The 22,239-nt window shown below is 38.4% G+C and overlaps 3 protein-coding genes across 3 annotated transcripts; 1 reads left to right on the forward strand and 2 right to left on the reverse strand.

Annotated features, from left to right (window-relative positions):
• Nucleotides 1-718: 718 nt before the first annotated feature.
• LOC144635256 (uncharacterized) lies at nt 719-16,919 on the reverse strand. Its single transcript, XM_078494360.1, has 2 exons — nt 15,388-16,919; nt 719-983 (listed from the first exon to the last, which is right to left on the reverse strand). Exon 1 carries the CDS (start codon nt 16,769-16,771, stop codon nt 16,049-16,051), a length of 723 nt encoding a protein of 240 aa, XP_078350486.1. The 5' UTR covers nt 16,772-16,919; the 3' UTR covers nt 719-983; nt 15,388-16,048.
• Nucleotides 1,660-2,390, reverse strand: LOC144635255 (uncharacterized). Its single transcript, XM_078494359.1, has one exon. The coding sequence runs from the start codon at nt 2,382-2,384 to the stop codon at nt 1,662-1,664; it is 723 nt and encodes a 240-aa protein (XP_078350485.1). The 5' UTR covers nt 2,385-2,390; the 3' UTR covers nt 1,660-1,661.
• LOC144635616 (multiple inositol polyphosphate phosphatase 1-like) lies at nt 13,175-14,602 on the forward strand. Its single transcript, XM_078494703.1, has one exon. It carries the CDS (start codon nt 13,175-13,177, stop codon nt 14,600-14,602), a length of 1,428 nt encoding a protein of 475 aa, XP_078350829.1.
• Nucleotides 16,920-22,239: the final 5,320 nt, after the last annotated feature.

Below are 22,239 nucleotides of genomic sequence, written 5' to 3' on the forward strand. Positions count from 1 at the left end.
GTCGCGCTGTAATATAACGCAATCTTTGTTGAGACGGCGTATGGAAATCTTATAAAAAATTACATGTATACATGTAAGATAAAATAAAATATTACTGTTGTACAATTGAGCAGATCAACAAAGAAAATGTATATTTAACTTTGCATTCTTGAGCTGTGAATTCATTACTAGTGCTTTATTTATTTAAATTCCATCAGATCCTAACTATGCTATTTATACAATCACTAGCATTGCTTCTTAGGTTTAAAAAATGTAAGCTGCAGTTGGATAACAGTCTTTATCACGCACAAGGCGTCAGCTACTTTTATTTACGTTAAGTTTTTGACAAATTTCCTCAAAATTATATAAGACCCCTTGTGAAACGTCATCGCTTCTGCGTGTATTGCATGCCATTTATTTCATTTCGTTAGTGAAGGGCGGGAAGCAGAGCGCGCGGGGTATGATGGTTAACTCCATACGTGCAATTTCTAACAAGGACGAATGCCTGGGGACGAGGCAGTGCTTTCAGTATATCATGATTATCGTCACCCATGTACGGGTGCATGTTAATTTTAAATACAAAATCAAAACGAAAGTGAAAAAAAAAATCATATCAAAATAAACTAAAGTCGAAATAAGTAATTAAGTCGCTAAGTAAGCAGTCAGTCAACAAGTTAGCAGGTAAGTAAGTCAGTAAGAAAGTATGCGAAAAACTGAGACTGAGACCAAAACTAGAGGATGATTTTTAACTCTTTTATTCCCGCCATTGATTACAATTTTCGCGCGCGAATTGCTCGGTGAATAGTTAACAACTATTTACCGAAGTGGAGGTGGCTAGTGGTGGATACTACACAAATGACTATGTAGTTACCTCATAAGTAAGTTACGTATTTATTTATCAACAAACAGGAATTCACACTGCAGTTTTGGATAAACTCTTGGTCATTTTTGGTCTTAACGTTCAACTGTAACTAGCTATCTCGAAGCTAAGTGCACGACCACTACTAAACAACATTTACATTTTTACATTTACTTTACATTACATTAAAAAGGTCCTTATAAAAACTGAGTGAAGAGCATTTGAAAATGCTTATTTCGACACGTTTTCCTAATGGCTGTATAAATGCGATTTAGATCATGCACGACAAAAAAAAGTAGCTAGTCCACTAAAAATTATCTTACTAATTTTGGGCACTTATACTAGTTACTGGCTCAATATATTCTTATCTTTCGACTTTATAATGAAGAATGTTATCGGCCGTCATCAACGATCATTCGCAAGCATGAATAATCACAAAATATATCTAGCAAATCTGTATACACAAAGTTATTTTTTTCACGTTAAAAAAGCTTTTTTGTTAACTAAACAACAAATTTCGAAATCAGGATTTAAAATATTTTTGAGACTGGATGCAACGTTAAGGTTAGGGTAAGGGTTAGGGGAGTAGATGATTGACATCCAATATAAAAAGTTCAAACTCACGATCAAAATTCTGCCTAGGCTGTCTTGCTCTTTTGGTTACGTGATTGATGAAAGCACTCAGGCGGAAGTAATTATAAACGCTTCAGCTGTTTGATATGTAATTATTACGTTATACAAGTGGAAACATATCAACAAAAGCAAATATACCACTGAGTGTAATTTAACTAGAAGCATTCTCGAAAATGATCGCAAACTCTGATCAAAGACCAAAGAAATATAAAGCGCCGAAAAGAACGCACAAAGTAGCGAGAATTACAATTACGTTGGATCTTAATTTCTGACGGCGTTTTGTTAACCTTCCTGAGGAATCTGCCGTTCCAACATTTTGCCATGGAAACGGCTCTTGCTCCGGAACCTCGCATCCAAGGAATTTGCACAAAGGCTCCCAGCCTTGTTTTACGTTGAAAATCAACAACTTCTCCTTAGGTATAACCGCTTGTACTCGCTCATTATGTTCGCGATATTTCTTCTTAAACAAAACAGTTGATTTTGAGTTTAAGATGCCAAAAGCAGCAGAGTCCATTGCATCTAAAAGTGCATAGTATTTACGGTGTAACCAGTACCTCAGCATAATTTTCGTAAGCCAATCGGAGCCTTCACAATCGTCCACTTCTTGTTGTTTAGCCCAGCTTCTCACCCAAACATCCTCGCTGTCTCGAATAGTCAGAATAACCTTTGCATTTGGGAAAGCCTCGTGTATTTCTTGAAACCAAAACGCTGCTGGCAGGTCAGTCACCGCATCAACATCTTTGTACATGGAAGCGAAGTGCGGCTGTTTGCCATTGTAATAAAACTCGAGCCATTCGTCACCATGAATGCTCTGATGCTCAACAAAGTCGTACACTGTAAAACCAAGCATTCGTAAAGCTTGAGCCATCGATGTAGTTCCTGTTTTGCTCAGTCCAGCACAGATAACCTTCATGTTTCTTGTCAGGCGCCGTGGAAGGGAATACTGAATAATGAATAACCGGTTTCAAAAGAAAAGCAATAATGCCGGAACAATGAATGCTGTAGTTAAGTACCGTAACGGAATAATGAATAACGAGTATGTTTTAATTAAGAAAGTTACTGCATAAACGAAGTTCATGTTAGATTTACCGTTAATATCGTCTACTTCTTGTTGTTTAGCCCAGCTCCAAACCCAAACATCCTCGCTGTCTTGAATGGTTATGTCGGAAACAGGATAATCAGGGGCGGATCCAGGGGGGGTGGATTGGGTGGCTAGCCACCCCCCTTGATCCACAAGAAAAATGAAAATAAACACATTAAAATAGAAAATAAGGACAATGACACTGGGTAAGGTGAAAAAAGTGTTAATATTTTTAGCATTTGCATCTTTTTAGCCAGTTTTCTTACTGTTTTCCTTGCATGAATCAAAATTGAACGAAGCGATTTCACAAGCAAAGCATTGACTCAACAAGTCCTCCCCAGGCCACTTTGCCAGGGCTAAAAATTTCCACGATCGTGGGTGAACAAAACAACGCATATCTGTTCTTTCCTGTATGTTCGTAAGTTCACCTTCAAATTTCAATCACTGTTCTTAAGAACTAGCGTTTCCGTCCCAAATATAATTCAATGTTAAACGAGGTAAGTTGGGGAAAGAATAGTTTTGTCAAATTATCAAGGAAAAACAGCGGTTTAATAGCTTAATTGAAAGACATTTAAAGCTGCTCAGAATCACGGAAATCCCGTCTAAGAGGCTTCAATTTTTTCAAAATTTTCTGGGGGAGCATACCCCCAGACCCCCCTAGGGGCATGAATCCCGCGGCCCATAATAATTTGGCACAAAATAATTTGGACTCCCACTTTAAAAATCCTGCTTAAAAGCCTGATACCCCCCCCCCCCCCCCATAAAAAAACGGGGCTTAAACAAGATAGTAAACAAAAATATTTGTCAACAGCCACCCCCTTTGAAAAATCCTGGATCCGCCCCTGATAATACCATAGATATCAAATAGTGCCGTGAAATGTTTGTCCGAAAATCTTTGTTACCGTATTTTCTCGATTAAACGCCCCCGGCGTTTATTTCAAACTTGGCCCTATAGGGCCGGCGTTTATTTGAATTCAGGAGTTTTTTCAAGCCCTATGTTTCTAAGAAATGATTTTTATTCATTATTTTTGACAGCCACATAATTAGACATTATTTTTAAAGCATATTCAACCTTTAATAATTGTCTAAGGGGTTGATTTTCAAATACAACTTGGAGACCCGGCGTTTATTCGGGGCCCGGCGTTTAATCGAGAAAATACGGTATTCTTATGTCTAAAAGATTCGTATCTAGCCAATCAGAGTTCTTTAACTAAGGTGTGCCTCGAAGATAAGAAACAATTGTTTTGTGATTTATTAAGCTTTTAGTCGATATAATCTTTCAGTCAGTCGAGTCAAAGAGTTGTGAAATCTAGCGAGAATCGAAGAGGTGAAGAATAAAACAGACGCGTAGCTGAGGTATTTGGAAGGGTGTTCGTATTGACAGGAACATTTATTAAGGGGGGGGTTATTTAATACGAGCGCCGAAGGCGCGAGCCTCTGGGGGGGTGTGGGGGCATTACCCCCCAGAATATTTTGAAATCTAGAGGCCCGGAAATGCTATTTTCAGCATTGTGCACGTCAATATTTCAAACTCGATGGAGTGTAAAATAACAGGTATTTTTAGTCATAACAACAATATTTCCGGCGTTTTGTTAACTTGATGCATTCATACATACATACCGGCTTAGTACCCTAAACGTTTTACAAAAGCTTGACGTGTGCTGCAAAGGCATCTCTGGGTAAAAGGTTAAGCCCCCACCCCCCGGCTCCACCGTCAATGTACTAAAAGCGGCGTCAAAGCGCCAATATGCACTAAGTACACGTATCACCTGGGTCCCCCGAAATTGTAATCCCCGCCTTTCGTCTATTGATACTCCATTTATCAAATCCCGAACGCCTGTTAAGGAAATATTTTTTCAACGATGGGATTATTTTGACTACATATAATACTAGGTCACTAGGATCCATTCTCCTAACAATTTAATACTTTCCCGATACTTTTAGCGTTTTCTTGCAGGGTAATTTAAAAGCTGCAACAGTCAAAGTTTGTTTTCCATTCCCCCACTATTTGCTAAAAGCTGAAAATTAACAGTTTGTGTTTTCAGTCCTCCTTTATTGACCTCCAAAGGGGGTTCGTTCGAACCCCTCGAACCCCCCCTCCTACGCGCCTGTAAAATCTAGTGAAGACGAGACAGTGTGGGCTATCCTTTCTAATTCCCCACAGTTAAAACAAAGTCTAAACAACTACGGGATAAGAGAGACGGCTTGTCTTTCAAAAACAATCATAACATGGTATGCCGTTCTCTAATGAATTTGGTCTTTTGACCTACCTCGCGTTAACAACAACAACAAGCTCTATTTGCATGACTGTAAATACGTTTAGTATTGCAAAAGCATAAAACTTAACTAAAACGAAACTTATGTAATAGGAAAAAAAATTACGTATGTATCACATCACTTTCATTTGATAGGAGATTATTTCGTAAAGATAAGCATCCCAAAATGAACTTCATCAGTTGAATATTTATGGGTTAGGGACTGTTGTGAGTGTTTTGTTGACAAATACACGCACGCGCTGGCCGCACAATGAACGAGATGTTTTCAATACTGCACACTGAGTATTGAAAATTTCGAGTTCATTGTGAGGCCAGAAAGTGCGTGTATTTGTCAACAAAACACGAACGGACAGACTCTAACCCTTTTAATATACAATCTGAGTACACTGCAAGCGATCAATAAGCTTAATGTTTAAAAATAAGAAGTGTAGTAGTACATAATTACACGGGATTACATCAATAATATAAAAATCACAAATAAGCATTACAGAAATAAAGCTTAAAATGGTTCATAAAATCGTTCATCAGCTGTGGTCGTTCATAAATACAGTCAGCGAGAAGCTTGTTCAAAGCGAGTCGATGGCTTTCACAATCAAACAACTACAAGCAAGTCAATCGCACACAAAAATGTATGTTTATTGAGCTGCAGTTTACCTTTGAACATGAAAGCACTTCAAGTTGTTATCCTCTTCGATTTTGTTTGGTATTGGATCGTTGACAAAATTGAGGAATATATTTTCCTTCCACTTCTACAAGCCTTGAAGCTGAAGACATTTTCAATAATGCACGATTTTTGTGCATTATTGTCAATACTGCACTGTCGGAGTTTGCTGACGACAGGTAAAGCAAAATCACGTGATCTATTTTAACCAATTGCGCGCGTGGATTTTCGACAGTGAACGAAGATTGTATAATATATAGATTTAGGCAAGCCTAAAAGCGGAGCTCCCAGGTTATTTGCCGTTCATACACTCAGCAATCAGATTCCGCCGAACCTAAAAGTACACTCCGCCAGTATTTCACTTTGCCATTCATGTAAATCTAAAGGGACTACACTCTTTTTTTTTTATAAGCATCTAGCTTATAAGAATATCGAGGCTGAAATTGGCGAATTTTTAAGAATAAACCTGAGGCTGAGATTTTGAAAAGAATCATAGTTTTGAGTTGAAGATTTGTAAATACAATACAATTAAATGTTTTTAGTTGAAACAAAATCAGGTATTTTCATTTCCGTCACTTTATCTTTGTGAGGAATGCTTTGTTTAAAGCCAAAACGGCCAGGCTGCAACCAAAAGCAATGTTACATGTGCACAATATAACACGAAACAATTCTGGACACCAAACACTCGTAATTGATTACCCAATACTTGCTAAAACGCAAATGTCAAACAATATTTTCTAAGAATGTTTATAAGAATATTTCAGCCTAAAATCAGCAGAAAAATAAGAATATTCAGCCTGGGTCGGAAAAACTGTATTCTTATAAAAAAAAAAAAGAGTGTATCTGGATTAGTGGAAAACACGGACCGGGGGACCCGGAGTGTGGATAACGCGGGGTCTCGGGGTCTGTGCAAAACACGGGGTGTGGAAAACGCGGATCCCGGGGTCTGTGACTTCTGTCGAAAACGCGGCCGGGTCCCACGTGTTTTTTATTCCAAAGTTGAATTTATGTTTTCTTTTCAAACGGGTTACTAGCAGCTTGTGAAATGTTTTAGAGGTTCTTTTTTAAAAATCTCTATGTTATCAGACTTTTTCAGTGATATAAAAAGAGTTTTCGTTTTAAAGTTTAGTGGCGTAAAAGAAAAGCATCTTTGACCGTATGTACATGTTTTCACGTCAGGAACTTGTAAGGGTAATTGGCTAGAAGAGACAGACGAGTTATTGGCCAGCGAACGAGCTGGTTTATAGGCGATAAAAAGACACGTTAAACGATGCGTGATTTTACAGAAGCCAGTGCAGGTCCTTTTTTAAAAGGGTCTGAGTCATGTGTTCTTTCTGCTAAGTTCTAGTAATCAGTCGCGCCGCAATGTTCTGTATTCGCTGCAGTTTATCATGCTGAAGCTTACGAGGCCGAAGAGAATACTGTTGCAGTAATCCAGGCGTGAAATGACAAAAGCGTTAAAAATACATTTGAGATTGACATGACAGATATTCCTCATGCGACTTATTGATCGTAAATACTCGGTACTGCCTAATCCACGGCACTGCACGCCGATTCGTGAATGAAAGTACTCTAGTAGGTGAATGATATCAGCGCCAGTGACAGTCATGGACGAGGTTTGGGATAAACATTTGTAGGTTAATTTTTTTTTCCAACTAACAAAATGTATATAACTCATATATAGTTTCTTTTTTTAAAATGGCAAAAAGACGATATTCAAAAGAATGGCTTTTTTACGACATGAATAATAGACATAATAGGCTTCCAATGCAAGGAAACACGTTTTACGAATGTTCTAAGTTTGGTGATAAACTATTATACTTGTCCTTAAAACCGGAATTTTTTTTCACCGTCTACATCTCTTTATTTTCAGACCGCGGTACCCCGCGTTTTCCACCCAGGTTTTGTACATACCCCGGGACCCCGGCCTTGTGTTTTTCACTAGTCCGGACTGGCCTAGAAAAGCACTTGTGCCCGCAGTGCAATAGAAAAAATACGTTAAATAGAGAATTGACTCTTTTACCTTTTCTATAAACGCTGATATAAATTTTCAACATTGTTATATATTTGGATTCTACATGTCATAGCCTTTCCATACAGTGTAGCTTCACCGAAAATGACGTGCGTACATCATGTGGTATAATTTGTCATCAAGTGTCTTCCTATGTATCAAGAACCGCCCGTACACGTCCCGTACGCGAGGGAAAAGGCGGGAATCAGGTACGTGCAAAGCGCAAAAATTCCCGCCATTTCTTAGTATAAATGTCGCATCGCGATTTCATTTTTTTAGTTGGACATCAAGGCATACGTCAAGGTGAGTGCAAAGTGAAAACTTATTGATATTTCGAAACCTCCGTAAGATAAAAAAAAAAATAGACTAAATAAAAAATACTTCTCAGGTCTCTCAGGGCATGTACATCCCTAGGAGGAATTATTTTCGACCTTTAGAGTCTCATCCGGTGCCTTTTTGTCCGCAGTGAATTTTCGTGTCGCCTAGTGAGTTTTTATGACGAGTCATTCATGCTTTCGACGGCATTCAATTTTTTTTTTCTCTACTAAATTCGTTAACCTAGTTTCTTTACATTTTCACATTACTCTTGAAGTTCTATTTTTATGCTTGGGATTTGGGTTTAAAGCAGGGCAAGGCAGTTAATAGAAATAAATGTCTCTATTTTTTAATGAGTTGCAAGGATGAACTTGCGCTTTGTACACCAATTTGCAAATTATTTTGTGGTGTATTTGCAAGCGAACTGTGAATGTCGGTTCTCAAAGGTAGAGGGTTTTATTAAGTTTGCATTTTAGGTACTAATATATATCATGTTTGTGTTTTAGATGCCAGCTTTTTCTTTTTTTCACCCGCGTTCCAGAACAGGTGAGCTCTAGTAAATTTTATTTGTCCCGTAAGTGTTTATAAGCTTATATTTTGCGTCTCAGAATTCAGTTTCTGTTGAGATAGCCTTGCATAAATGTTCTAGCAATTCCAAAAAGAAAAACCAAATAAAATGAATAAACTATTTTTTAAAACATTAGTTATAATTCTAAAACAGTTTCCCGTAATTTTTTACTAGTTAGTGTTAGAATATTCCCTTTGTAAGACTGTTGTTTAAATTTAAATACGTTTGCAGAGTTTGTGCCACTAAGGTTGCTACAATCTTGGACAAAACTAGTTGAAACAAACGCATTTAACGCATAAATGCCCTGACCTGCAAGCGGGTAAAAATATTTTATCTCCCTCTCCCCGTACTCAATGTTGTTTCTTGAGGTTTGCAGTTCGACAGGCTTTGTTTTGAAAACACTACAGCATTAACAACATTGAAATGGGGGGAAGTGGGTTGCAAAAACTAAACTCTGTTATATAGCTAAATTATTGGAAATTTGCTAAGTGTTCAACAGTTTTATCCAAGATTGTAGCCTAATATAAGAATAGTTTTTTTTATCTCTCGATAATGACAGTATTATTGTTTAACATACTGCGCAAAAGATAACATGGATGTAATTAAGTGATCTCGATGAATTTTATACACAAACTAAACAACATCGCATTTCGACTTCTACAATAAAATACAAACTGAAATAAAAAATAGAAATATTATGAAGTGCTAACCTGTTTCTCTTCGTAATTCCCACTGAAATTATCTGCATGTCCTTACGACGACTGATAAATAAGAAGGAACTCGATTCTTCATTCGCTGTATTGTGAATTAAGTCTATTATCAAACGATTAAACTTCCTCAAATATTAGCGATTTAATCACGTGATCTTGAGTTGACAAAATAAAAGCCAGCGTACTCGAACTTCGCTCGATTCGTACCCAGTTTCTCCACGTCGCTAACAGGCCCTCAACCATACGTTTTTCCCCGGGGTGTTTTATATTCGTAACAATGCGCAAAAACAGCGTTTTAGTTTGAGAGTTGGCCACGTCTTTAGCAAACATATGTCCCCGGGGTGGGTACTAACAACAACAAGCTTTATTTGCATGACTACGTAGAAGTTTGGTAGTATTGCGAAAGCTACTTGAATTTAATTACATATAATTTCATTAACTAGGATAATTGGTTAAGTTGGAAATAACATAACATAACATAGAAAATAATAATATTAATAATAACAATAATCTAGGAAAGAATTACTAACAATAATTGTTCATTTAACTATTCGAAGTGGTGATCATTGTAACGAGATTGTCTCTCAATTCAAAGCATGCTGAGATAAATGAGATCAGCTTAATGTTTACAAAGTAGTCAGTGGAATTCATAAGATGTGATAATAGGGTTTCGCGTGGTAGTAATCGTAGTAATGGAAGTTTGGATTCTATTTTAGAGAAGAATATGTCTCGTATCTGAGTATAAGCTGGGCAATCTAACAAAAAGTGAGTTTCATCTTCAATTTTGTTACAATTGCAGAAGTTGCATATTCTTTCATTGCGAGGTGTATTGTCGTATCTACCCGTTTCGATCCTAAGTTTGTGACAGCTTACTCTCAGTTTTACTAATGTTTTCCTTAAAGGGTTCTTTCTTGCTAAATCTAAGTAGGTAGAAGGGCTATAATTTGTTTTAATAGTGCTATAAAAATTAAGTTTTTGCGAGTTTTGTAAGGTCTGATTCCAATGTGAAATATACTTCTGTTTCATGATATTGATATACTGGTTAATTTTACTATTATTTAATGAACTATAGTTAAAGTCATTAAAATTATAGTATTCGTTTATTTTCATGACTCTAGAGTAAAAACTATTTTTTTCGTTATCATAAAGATCAATCGATATTTTTAAGGCTTGTCTGACTATAGAGTTTTCATCCTTTTGGTGTAAGTAACTTAGATAACTTAGTATCTTCTTATTTATATCAATGATCAGAGGGAATTTACCAAGTTCGGCTCTGCATGCAATATTGGATGTCTTGTTATGTACTTCTAAGTATCGTTTACAAAACTGTAAGTGAGTTTTCTCAATCGGGGAAAGGTCCCACGATTTAAAGTCTGATTTCACAAAGGCACCCCAAACTTCACTGTTGTAGGTTAATATTGGTAAGATTTTTGAGTCGAATATTTTGCATGCTATTGAAGGTTTAAGTTTATTGAAATCTGTGTGCCGTCTTAGACTAAAGAAAGCATGAAGAGCTTTTTGTCGTAGATGTTCAAGTGAGAGTGTAAAATTTCCTGAAGAAGAGATGCGAGTCCCTAAATAGGTATAGTCTTGAACAATGTCTATTTTTTCACTGCCCACATGAAAAGCATAATCAGATCGTTTTTCACGTCGTTGAAAAATCATTATTTTTGTTTTCTTTGGGTTTATGCTTAGCATCCAGGAGCTGCAATATGAAGATAACTTGTTAAGACAATTTTGTAATCCTAGCTTTGATCGAGATAAAATAATTAAGTCGTCTGCATAGAAAAGGGAGTTGAGTTTGGTGCCATTTGGTAGTATAAACGGATCAGATAGAACATTTTTAAAGGAAAAAGCTAAATCGTTAACGTATAGGTTGAAGAGCAGAGGACTTAAAATACAGCCTTGGCGTACACCTCTTGCATACCGAAAAGGGCGCGTTCTATTATTTCCAATTTTTATAGAGGAGGTAGAGTTCGAGTATAAACTTTTAATTAAATTATAGAAATTTCCTCGGACATTTATCTGTAACAGTTTGTATAAAAGTCCATCGTGCCATACCGAATCAAATGCTTTTCTAAAGTCGACAAAACATGCATATACTTTCGTTTGATGACAATTGACATACTTATCTATTATTGTTCTTAGTGTAAAGACGTGATCCGCTGTTCGGTTATTTGCTAAAAACCCAATTTGAGATTTATGAAGTATTTCAAGGGACTGGACGTGTTCAAGAAGTCTTTGGTTGAGAATTGAGCAAAATAATTTTCCGAGACAGCTAGAAACACAGATTCCACGATAGTTTGAGGGATCACTTTTAGTCCCACTTTTAAAAATTGGTGTGATAAGGCCATTACACCATGTTTGAGGCATAGTACCCGATCTTAGAATCGTATTAAATAATTTCAGGTAAGCAGGCATTAACTGGTTTAAGCTGGATTTGATCATTTCATTTTTGAGTTTGTCTGAGAAAGGTGATTTGTTATTTTTAAGTTTTTTAGCCGCTGTGAATATTTCTAGCTCAGTTATCGGGCTGTTCAAAGAATTCGATTGAGCTGGCGCATTTTCTAGAATTCGCAACTCAGAAATGATCGCTTCCTGGTGTGAATTCAAGGGTTCATTTGAGTGCAGCGTTTGGAAATGAGACATCCAGTTTTCTTCGGAAACTGGTGGGATGATATTTTCTTTGACAGAATCATCCATTGATTTTAAACAGTTCCAAAAGTTGCGACTGTTCGGATCATCGACAGCAGTTTCAAGTTTTGTGAGCTGAGTATGATAGTATTGATTTTTCTTCTGTGTCAAAAGGCTTTTGTACTGTTTTAAAACGAAATGATATTCCTCCCTGAGCGTAATATTAAGAGGATCTCTGTGTTTGAGATTGGCAATTTTCCTTAATTCATGTCTTTTAAGACGACATTCTTTATCAAACCATTTTTTGTTAGATATTTTAATGTGTCGTTTTCTTATTATTTTAATTTTTAAACAACGTTTAGCGGCGGTAGTGAGGATATTTTCTATTTCATCTAGTGTGGTGTTAATATCCTTGACCTAAGTTTAGGTATAGGGATGCCGCTGGGGGTTTGAAACCCTGACCCTGTTTAGGACAATAAAAACTTAAAATGCCTACCCTGTGTAGGACAGCACCCCCTATTTTAAGACTCTATTTAGGACAAAGGACAGCATCAACAATCATTTACGCTTTATTGTGATTGCGTCCCGCGTGCGATGTTTGACGCATTGAAATGCGAAAACACCGATCCCACCAAATAAAATAATGCTTTTTATTAAAGTGAAAGCGAAAACAATGTAAATACGTTAACGACAGTCTTGCAGCCATACCCTGTCTAGGACAGCTTCAGTCCCTGTTTAGGACAGAGGAGCTTGAAATTATATACCCTGTTCAGGGCCGGAGGAGTCAAAAACCATACCCTATCCAGCGGCACGTCCCCGTATAGGCCATATAGGGGAGTGCCCCTTCCCCGGGCATATGTCCCTAGGGCGTTCTCGGCGGAAGGTTGCGTTTCGGGTCTCTCTGACTCTATAGCAGCCATCGTCTGATGGAGAGAAAAGCCGTGACCAGGTGACGGACCCTGGGGTACCCCTGGCCACTTTTGCCATCGTTGTTACCGGCAAACGGGTCCCCTCTCCCAAAACCGGTCGCCTTTTTTTTACAGTCGTCGCTCTCCAGCTAAACCATTGACGTTACGTGAAACAATATGGCATGACAAACTGACCGTGACATTTTTGCTAAGCCTCCGTAAGCCCTACATTCCTTTGGCATTTTTTATATACAAATGCTCGTTACGAAGGCCGATTTTTGCTAAGTCTTTCTAAGCTCTTCATTCTTTTGGCATTTTTAGATGCAAAACAACAGTTACAATTTTGGCCAATTCTCTGTCATAAGTCTATAATACCACATTCACGACTTTGCACAAAGAGTCTTTGATTTCCACTCACGAGTGACGTTGTACGTGACACAGGTGCACTATTGCATGACCAACTGAGCGTGACATTCTTTTGGCATTTTTAATGCAAAACTTAGTTGCGAAGGCCGATTTAGAAACAGAGTTCTGTCAACATGGCAGGGAAGTTCCTTTTATTAACAACTATAGTACTGCTGGGTTTACATCCACAAGAATCCAAGCAATCGAAATTCTCTCGCTTCGGAACAAAAACAGCTTACCACTACGATAACACCTCAGATTCCTCGCTAAAATATCCTGACGGTTGTCAACCAATTCACCTCAATATGGTAATACGCCACGGATCACGATATCCAAGCGATGGCGACAGAGAAGAAATTGACGATCTTCTGACCAAACTAAACGAAATCTACACCGTGAACTCGCCATTTCATTATCAGAACCTGACTCTTCCGTGGAACGAACCCCCTGAATGGAAGGACGCTGCGCCAGGCGAGTTATCAACTGTCGGAGAGAATGAGCAATACAGCATCGCCAAGAGATTTCGAGCTCGTTTTCCTGAAGTGTTTATCAAGGAGTATTGGAACAAATACTACAAATTTGTTACATCAGACAAGCTTCGCACAGCTCAAAGCGCCATGTCGTTTGCCTTCGGACTCTTTGAAGCTCGAGGACCCGTGACCCCATCAAAATTCCAACCCGTGGCTATATCATTCTCCGGCCGCGAAAATGCGGATCGATTACTGTCTTCTTACAATTCATGTCCAAGATATGAAATTGATGTTGACGAACATGGCGTGGCAGAGGTAGAGAAGTTCATTGAAGGCCCGGAAATAAAGAACGTAACAAAACGACTTGAAGAACGACTTCAGATAACCGGAAAGCTGTCACTGACTTTTGACTTCGTCGAGAAGATTTTCCGGCTTTGTGCGTTCGGAGTCATGAACCGTGGAGACAATACCTGGTGTGCTCTGCTAGACGATGAAATAATCAAAGTGCTGGACTATCAAAGTGATTTGAAAAGCTATTACGAACATTCCTATGGTAATGAACTAAACCGCAAGATAGAATGCACCCTGCTGTCCGATATCACTCAGAATCTGCGGGATTTCTCCGTGGGAAAGAGCGAGCTTCAAGGCGTGTTTCGATTCACTTCATCTGGCACGTTAGTTTCGCTGCTAACAATACTCGGACTCTCCAAAGACCCTGTGCCTTTGCGTGCCGATAACTTCATCCAGCAGAACAAGCGACAGTTCAGGGTGTCTAACATGGCGCCAATGTCCGCCAACTTCGCTGTCGTTTTGTACGCGTGCAACTCCACAGAAAAGGCGGGAAAATTGGAGCACAAGCTACAGGTGTTATGGAACGAGAAACCGGTCGCACTGCCTTGTTGCCATGGAAACACAACCTGCAGTCTTGGCGAGTTTCTGTCGTGTTTTAATGAGACCGTGGATAACTGTGATTTTGACGCGATGTGTTCCTTGCCTCCTACTGGTAAACCAAAGGCCTTGGCCTCGATATTTAGTCCTGAGCAGCTATTGATATCATTGTCAATTGTTTTTTCGCTGTTTGTTCTGATTTAAATGTGTCAGAAAGTCGATCTTGTTCATGCAAGGATTATACGTCTTATACTACACCAGCGAGACAGTGCCCAGTTGATGTATCATGCATTTTCAGGAACCTCTTCACTAACCTCCCAACCTCGTCCTTGGGTCTTCTCTTTTACGATTTTCCTCCATTTTGAAAAACGTAAATGACCCTGGCGACGTGGTTGCCTCTTTCCCAGGCACTGTTTTATTCGTTGGTGAAGGGCGGAAAGCAAAGCGCGCGGGGTATGATACGTACCGTTTCCAACAAGGATGAATGCCTGGGGAGGAGGCAGTGTTTTCAGTATATCATGATTATCGTCACCCATGTACGGGTGCATGTTAGTTTTAAATACAAAATCAAAACGAAAGTGAAAAAAAAATCATATCAAAATAAACTTAAGTCGAAATAAGTAATTAAGTCGCTAAGTAAGCAGTCAGTCCACATGTTAGCAAGTAAGTAAGTCAGTAAGTAAGTATGCGAAAAACTGAGACTGAGACCAAAACTAGGGGATGATTTTTAACTTTTTTATCCCCGCCATTGATTAGAATTTTCGCCGGCGAATTGCTCGGTGAATAGTTAACAACTATTTACCGAAGTGGAGGTGGCTAGTGGTGGATACTACACAAATGACTATGTAGTTACCTCAAAAGTAAGTTACGTATTTATTTATCAACAAACAGGAATTAACACTGCAGTTTTGGATAACTCCTCTTGGTCATTTTTGGTATTAACGTTCAACTGTAACTAGCTATCTCGAAGCTACGTGCAAGACCACTACTAAACAACATTTACATTTTTACATTTACATTACATTAAAAAGGTCCTTATAAAAAGAGTGAAGAGCATTTGAAAATGCTTATTTCGACACGTTTTCCTAATGGCTGTATAAATGCGATTTAGATCATGCACGACAAAAAAAAGTAGCTAGTCCACTAAAAATTATCTTACTAATTTTGGGCACTTATACTAGTTACTGGCTCAATATATTCTTATCTTTCGACTTTATAATGAAGAATGTTATCGGCCGTCATCAACGATCATTCGCAAGCATGAATAATCACAAAATATATCTAGCAAATCTGCATACACAAAGTTTTTTCTGGTCACGCAAAACAAGCTTTTTTAACTAAACAACAAATTTCAAAATCAGGATTTAAAATATTTTTGAGATTGGATACACATTAGGGTAAGGGTTAGGGGAGTAGATGATTTACATCCAATATAAAAAGTTCAAACTCATGATCAAAATTCTGCCTAGGCTGCCTTGCTCTTTTGGTCGCGTGATTGATGAAAGCACTCAGGCGGAATTAATTATAAACGCTTCAGCTGTTTGGTATGTAATTATTACGCTGTTATACAAAAGGAAACATATCAACAAAAGCAAATATGCCACTGATTGTAAAACTAGAAGCATTCTCGAAAAAGATCGCAAACTCTGATTAGAGACCAAAGAAATATAAAGCGATGAAAAGAACGCACAAAGTGGCAAGAATTGCAATAACGTTGAATCTTAATTTCTGACGGCGTTTTGCTAATCTTTCTGAGGAACCTGCTGTTCCAACATTTTGCCATGGAAACGGCTCTTGCTCCGGAATATCGCACCCAAGGAATTTGCACAAAGGTTCCCAGCCTTGTTTCACGTTGAAAATCAACAACTTCTCCTTAGGTATAACCGCTTGTACTCGCTCATTATGTTCGCGATATTTCTTCTTAAACAAAACAGTTGACTTTGAGTTTAAGATGCCAAAAGCAGCAGAGTCCTCTGCATCTAAAAGTGCATAGTATTTACGGTGTAACCAATACCTCAGCACAATTTTCGTTAACCAATCGGTGCCTTCAAAATCGTCCACTTCTCGTTGTTTAGCCCAGCTTCTCGCCCAAACATCCTCGCTGTCTCGAATGGTTAGAATAACCTTTGCATTTGGGAAAGCCTCGTATATTTCTTGAAACCAAAACGCTGCTGGCAGGTCAGTCACCGCGTCAACATCTTTGTACATTGAAGCGAAGTCGAGTGCTTTTCCACCGTAATATATATCGAGCCATTCGTCACCATGAATGTTCTCATGCTCCATCCAGTCGTACACTGTAAAACCAAGCCTTCGTAAAGCTCGAGCCAACGATGTTGTTCCTGTTTTGCTCAGTCCTGCACAGATAACCTTCATGTTTCGTGTCGGGCGTCGAAGGGAATAATGAATGATCAATAACTGGTTTCTAATGAAAAGGAATAATGAATATGTAGTGTTTAAGCATCCGGAATAATGAATGCTGTAGTTAAGTTCCGTAACGGAATAATGAATAACGAGTATGTTTTAATTACAGCAAGGCGCCCAAATGTGTGACCACTTTTAATTTATTCACATTCTTTCGTGCAGATTTAATCCAATCAAAAGCCGTGGATAGCTTGCAGTTGACTTCTGATTGGATTAAGTCTGCACGAAAGAATGTGAATAAATTAAAAGTGGTCACACATTTGGGCGCCTTGCTGTAAGAAAGTTACTGCATAAACGGTTAGATTTACCTTCAATACCTTATACTTCTTGTTGTTTAGCCAAGCTCCAAACCCGAACATCCTCGCTGTCTTGAATGGTTAAAACAACTACGGGATAAGAGAGACTGCTTGTCTTTCAAAAACAACCATAACATTACATGGTTTGCCGTTTTCTAATTAATTCGTTCTTTTGACCTACCTCGCAGGGGGTACACCTGAGGGTTTAATGCCCCCGGGGGGGGGGGGTACTCGACATAATTTCGGGTAGGGAGGTGCGGCCCGGCATCCTAAACCCTGACCCTGTTTAAGACACGAACCTCTGATTTTCCTACCCTGTTTAAGACAGAATGCCAATTTTTGATACCCCTTATAAGACATAAACAAGGACCTCACTTGCTTGTTGTGATCGTGAATTAAGCTAAGTATCAATGCCGAAATCAACGTAAGTCAGCAATACGGAAGAATTTGTGAAAATTCGGCTTGTTACACCTCTGCAGGCATATAAACTTATCTTGTTTGACTTTGGTCCATGCAAAGATACCCTGTTTAAGACAAAAATGGGTAAAATATATACCCCGTTCAAGACAAAAAAGCCTGAAAACCCTATCGGGCCGCACGTCCCCGTTAAGCCCTAATAAGGGAGTGCCCCCCCCCCCCCGGGGGTTTAATGCAAATGTCTCATTCGCGTTTCAAGCAATCCAAAAACTGTCCGCTCATTACACGAATATATGTTGTGCGGTGTTTTGTAAATTTTTGGGTGATTTTTGGGAATATTTGGGAGGAGATAGTTTTTCTCAAAGGAGTAGTAAAATGAGTGTTTTAACATTTTGGTTAAAAGGTTTAATTTATATATGATCGGAATTTCCGTAATAGATAGCTTAGCAATATGTGTGTTTTATAGATAAGCTCTTTTAAGATGAACGCCTATGTGTCGAGTGGTTCATATCTTGTGACTCCTTGTAAGCGAGAACATTAATGTTAATTCTCTAAGCGAGAACTTCAACAGCTGCTAGGGAAGCTTCGAGAAGCTGGCCTTCGTAACTGCGTGTGTCCGTCCCGGACGAGCCTCCAGTTGTCGTTTAATTAATATGCATTACGCTTGTGCTTCGCCCACCCTAGGAATCGATTATATCCTATATTAGTGACACATTCCGCGGGGACCTTCTATGGTGGAAACATTTTCTCGAACATTACAATGGTGTTTCCGTGATTCCCACGAGCGTGACGGTGTCCAACCCGGATCTTTTCGTGTGTGACGCTTGCCTTGATGCCTGTGGGGCCGTTTGTTTCGGCGAATTTTTCCACGCGAATTTCCCGCCTTTTATCGCTCGTCAAGCTTTAAACATCAAGCAATTAGAGCTGCTCACTATCCTCGTTTCTCTCAAATTGTGACAGGATCGATTGCGTGGTTGTAATGTTGAGATCCTGACAGACAATCAAGTTAGCGTGTACGCGCTCAATAATCAACGCTCGTCGGATCCTTTCATGCAACGCTGTCTTCGAGACCTTTGATTGTTGTTGGCTCTTAACAATATCCACCTGACTGCGCGCCACATTAGTGGCAAAGCTAAGCTAAAATTTAAAGAAATAAGAAATATTGAAGATTTCATGTGAGTTAATAATTAGAATTTGAAATTAACAGTCCCCTGAGTTCTCTTGCGTGGGGTTCAACTGTCTGGTGGTGTATCAAAACTAATTTTCTTTTAATGTTGCATGTAGAGCTGAGCTTGGTCGATTTCCTCTCCTTATCGCCATTAATCAAAGAATCCTCAACTACTTGATATATCTCCGTGAAAAGCAACCGGATTCTTTTGTTAGACAATCTTTTTTAATTTCATCAGAACTTCACACCGCTGGTAAAAAATAGTTTTTACTCTAATCTTATGAAAATATCCGAATATTTTAATTTTGGTAATTTTAGTCCTGATTTAGTAGACACCACAAAAGTGACAATGTTTCTACAATTAATGAAACAGAAATATATTTCTTATTGGCAGCATACTCTACAGCATTTTCAAAAACTAGAATTTTATAGATCTTTTAAGAACGAATATGCTACCTCGTTATCTAGAGTTAACTAGGAGAGTTTCTGGTAGGAAAACATTAACTAAATTACGTATTAGCACAGGAAGCCCAGGCTCACGTTTTGACAACTCGGTCAAAATGGAGGCATCAAAACCCTATTTAACCGATATTTTTAATTTTAGTTTACTCTTACCTAAATGTATGCAAGGGTGAACACTTCCGACGCTCGATAAACACCACTGCTCGACAAAAACAAGCCAAAAATTGCTTTTTATTTCATCCGCTCACTCCAAAACTTCGCATGGATATAGTTCAAAGACCATACTTTCGCTACGGTAAATTTTGATCCGGCTGTTTCTGTCCTTGATTAAAGAATACGGAAAAAATAACCAAGGTTTGTACACCTTTGGCTTTCTCCAACACCTTGCATCTTGTTAGGGCGACGACACTTTTTTCCCGTAGGGGAGGGAGGCAAACGAGACCTTCGAGAGTGCTCTGCGTTACACATGTACACTGGCCCGAGTATCCACATGGTGATTTTGCCCTCAATGTAATTAATTTTATATCTGTCCATTTTTTTATTATTATGTTATTTTATTTTTTTATTATTATTACTTAATAAGTTGAACGCTTTTGCAATAGTGTAACAAATTTACAGTCATGCAAATAAAGCATGTGTTGTTGTTTTTATACGCCATTTTTAAACCTCTTAAAATTGCACTCAAATTCGCATCATTAGACGAGTTAACCTCGTTTCCAGGTTGTGCACGAGTTTTTACTGATGTATTATGGAACCCATTCATTCCCCCCCCCCCCCCACCCCACCTGTTACGCAAATAATAAGAATTCATGTTTGGCTTTCACCTGTACGTTCTTTCCATTAAGTGAGTGACCTGGACCACATTTCAGTATACCCAGCAAACTTCAATTCCTGTCACCCACCAAGTGTTAAATTTCAGGAGAAGCGCTTCGAACAAATTCTTCGACTTTTTTTACGTCCATGGAGAAAAGCTCAGAAACATGCGTTATCTCGGGAGGTTAACACGACAGTCTGAAGGAACAAAAGGAAAAGTGTCTAAAAGCTAGGTGACTAGAGACGGGCATTAAAATCCAATAAAAATGGTTTTTCAGTGTACAATTACAATAAAACGTTTTTAATATTTATAGTAAAAAAAATTTCTGCGCGGATATGCTGGGGCTATTCCGTGCAAACATTAAAAAGCCATTACAGCGTCTCTGATTTAACTAAGCAACTGACAACCAATGGAGAATGTATTTTTTTAGTTGGTATCTATGCAGTTCTGTTGTATTTTGTTGCTTTCCTTGCCGTGTTGGCTCTTAAATTTCATTGATTGCCAAGTTTATGAAAAAAGAAAGAAAAAAAAAGCTTACAACATGGGGTATTTTGAGTCGGGCGCCCATCCAAGTGTTAACCCCGTCAGGCAGGCCTTAACTTCGGCCAGTTTGAATTGAGCAAGCGCTTTCATTGTGGTATGAGCGAGAAAGAACGTATTATGCGAAATAGACATGAGTTCAAATTAGTTGCCGCAACTTCCAACACAGAAGGAAATCAAACAACAACTTTTTACACCTTTTCAATGTAACAATGTTGCAACTGAAGACAAGTAGAAAAATATTACCGGTTATACTGGACCTTAAAACACTACTAGGCTTAAGTTGTTCTGTGTTGTTTCTCTATCATACCTAGAGAAAGCGTAAGCATCATTCGACCTGGCCGAATTTAAGCCCTGCCGGGCGGGGTTAAAACCTGGATGGGTGACCAACTGGAAACATCCCGTACAGCGCTTGGTAACCTGGCAATTTTATATTAAGTTTGAATAAAGTTCAAAATGGCGGATGAACGTGGACAGAGAGCTCTCCCAAGTTGTAACGCGAACTTTTGGATGCATGTACATCAGGAGAATACGAATATTTTTTTCTGGAAGGAATTTTTCTAGCCAGGCCAGTGCTCGAATCCACATTTGCACACAACGCAACGGAAAGGACGGTCGAGGGAGCAAGGAGCTTTATACACGCCGATCATATAGCTTATTTCGAAAGACAATGGATATCAAATTATCTTTCACTGAAATGCGATCATATAGTCGGTAAGTAATAATTTAGGCTGTATTTTCCACCACAGATTGGTCTCACTCAGCCAGATGATAGAGATGCGTTTCGAATAAAGATATAAGCAATATATAGTTGTTGGCTTACTTCGTCTTTCGATCGATCATTTTGCACTTTCGTCAAGTTTTTGTTCTAGTAATATTTTATATTTGTTGTCTCACTTTCGTTAACGAAGTTCACAATTTCCTCTGACATTCGTAGCTCATTAGGTAGTTATGTGAATGATAAATTTGCTTCTTTTGTAGCCAGACTACATTTGTAAACACAGTATCTTGACACAGTATTACTATTATAATAGATCAGTCCCTAAAATAATTTTTTCTTCGTACACATGGTCTTGCATAAAAGGGGAAATATTAGTTCAGTGTGTGGTAATTGTAGTTCTCCAGGGGTGTATCATTGCACTCGTGAATTATTTTTGTAAGCATCCACTGAGTGCTATGGGATCCAGATATTCAAAGAAAGATAACCTTTATAATTTAAAGGTTGAGAGTACTTTAAACCTTAAGGGAAAGTTAATTTAATAAGACAAGGAAGGATGAAGATATTGACGGGGGGCTCCGAAAATGTTTAGACACCCGTAGGGGGGGGGGCTCTGAAAAAATTGGGGATGGGGGGGTCCGAAAATTTGTACACTTCAAAACCAACACATCATGACATCATCATACAGATTGGATGGTTTTCAACTCAACAGTTTAATGCTGTGCAACTCAGCTATATCACACATGGTTTACAGATATAACAAATGTAGTCCCAGTAATTATTACACTCTTGTTCATCCCAAAAATGCTTTAGAAAATTTCAAAAATTAGAAATGCCCAACCTTTTTTTAAAATAAAACCGCATTGTTTCAACAAGATTTCAAAATCTGCTAACAGGAACTATAAAAAACGATTAATCTGTAACAAGAAATTTTACTGTTTGTTTCTCACTGGATGTCAGATCGATTGTACAAACTTGCTACTTTGCAGCTTTAATAAATCTATC

Source organism: Oculina patagonica, chromosome 13 (assembly GCF_052425735.1).
Source record: "Oculina patagonica isolate OP01 chromosome 13, crgOcupat, whole genome shotgun sequence".
NCBI lineage: Eukaryota > Metazoa > Cnidaria > Anthozoa > Scleractinia > Oculinidae > Oculina > Oculina patagonica.

Bases quoted from the DNA above. Each gene is read 5' to 3' on its own strand.
- LOC144635255 (XM_078494359.1), bottom strand. From the start codon at position 2,384: ATGAAGGTTATCTGTGCTGGACTGAGCAAAACAGGAACTACATCGATG.
- LOC144635256 (XM_078494360.1), bottom strand. From the start codon at position 16,771: ATGAAGGTTATCTGTGCAGGACTGAGCAAAACAGGAACAACATCGTTG.
- LOC144635616 (XM_078494703.1), top strand. From the start codon at position 13,175: ATGGCAGGGAAGTTCCTTTTATTAACAACTATAGTACTGCTGGGTTTA.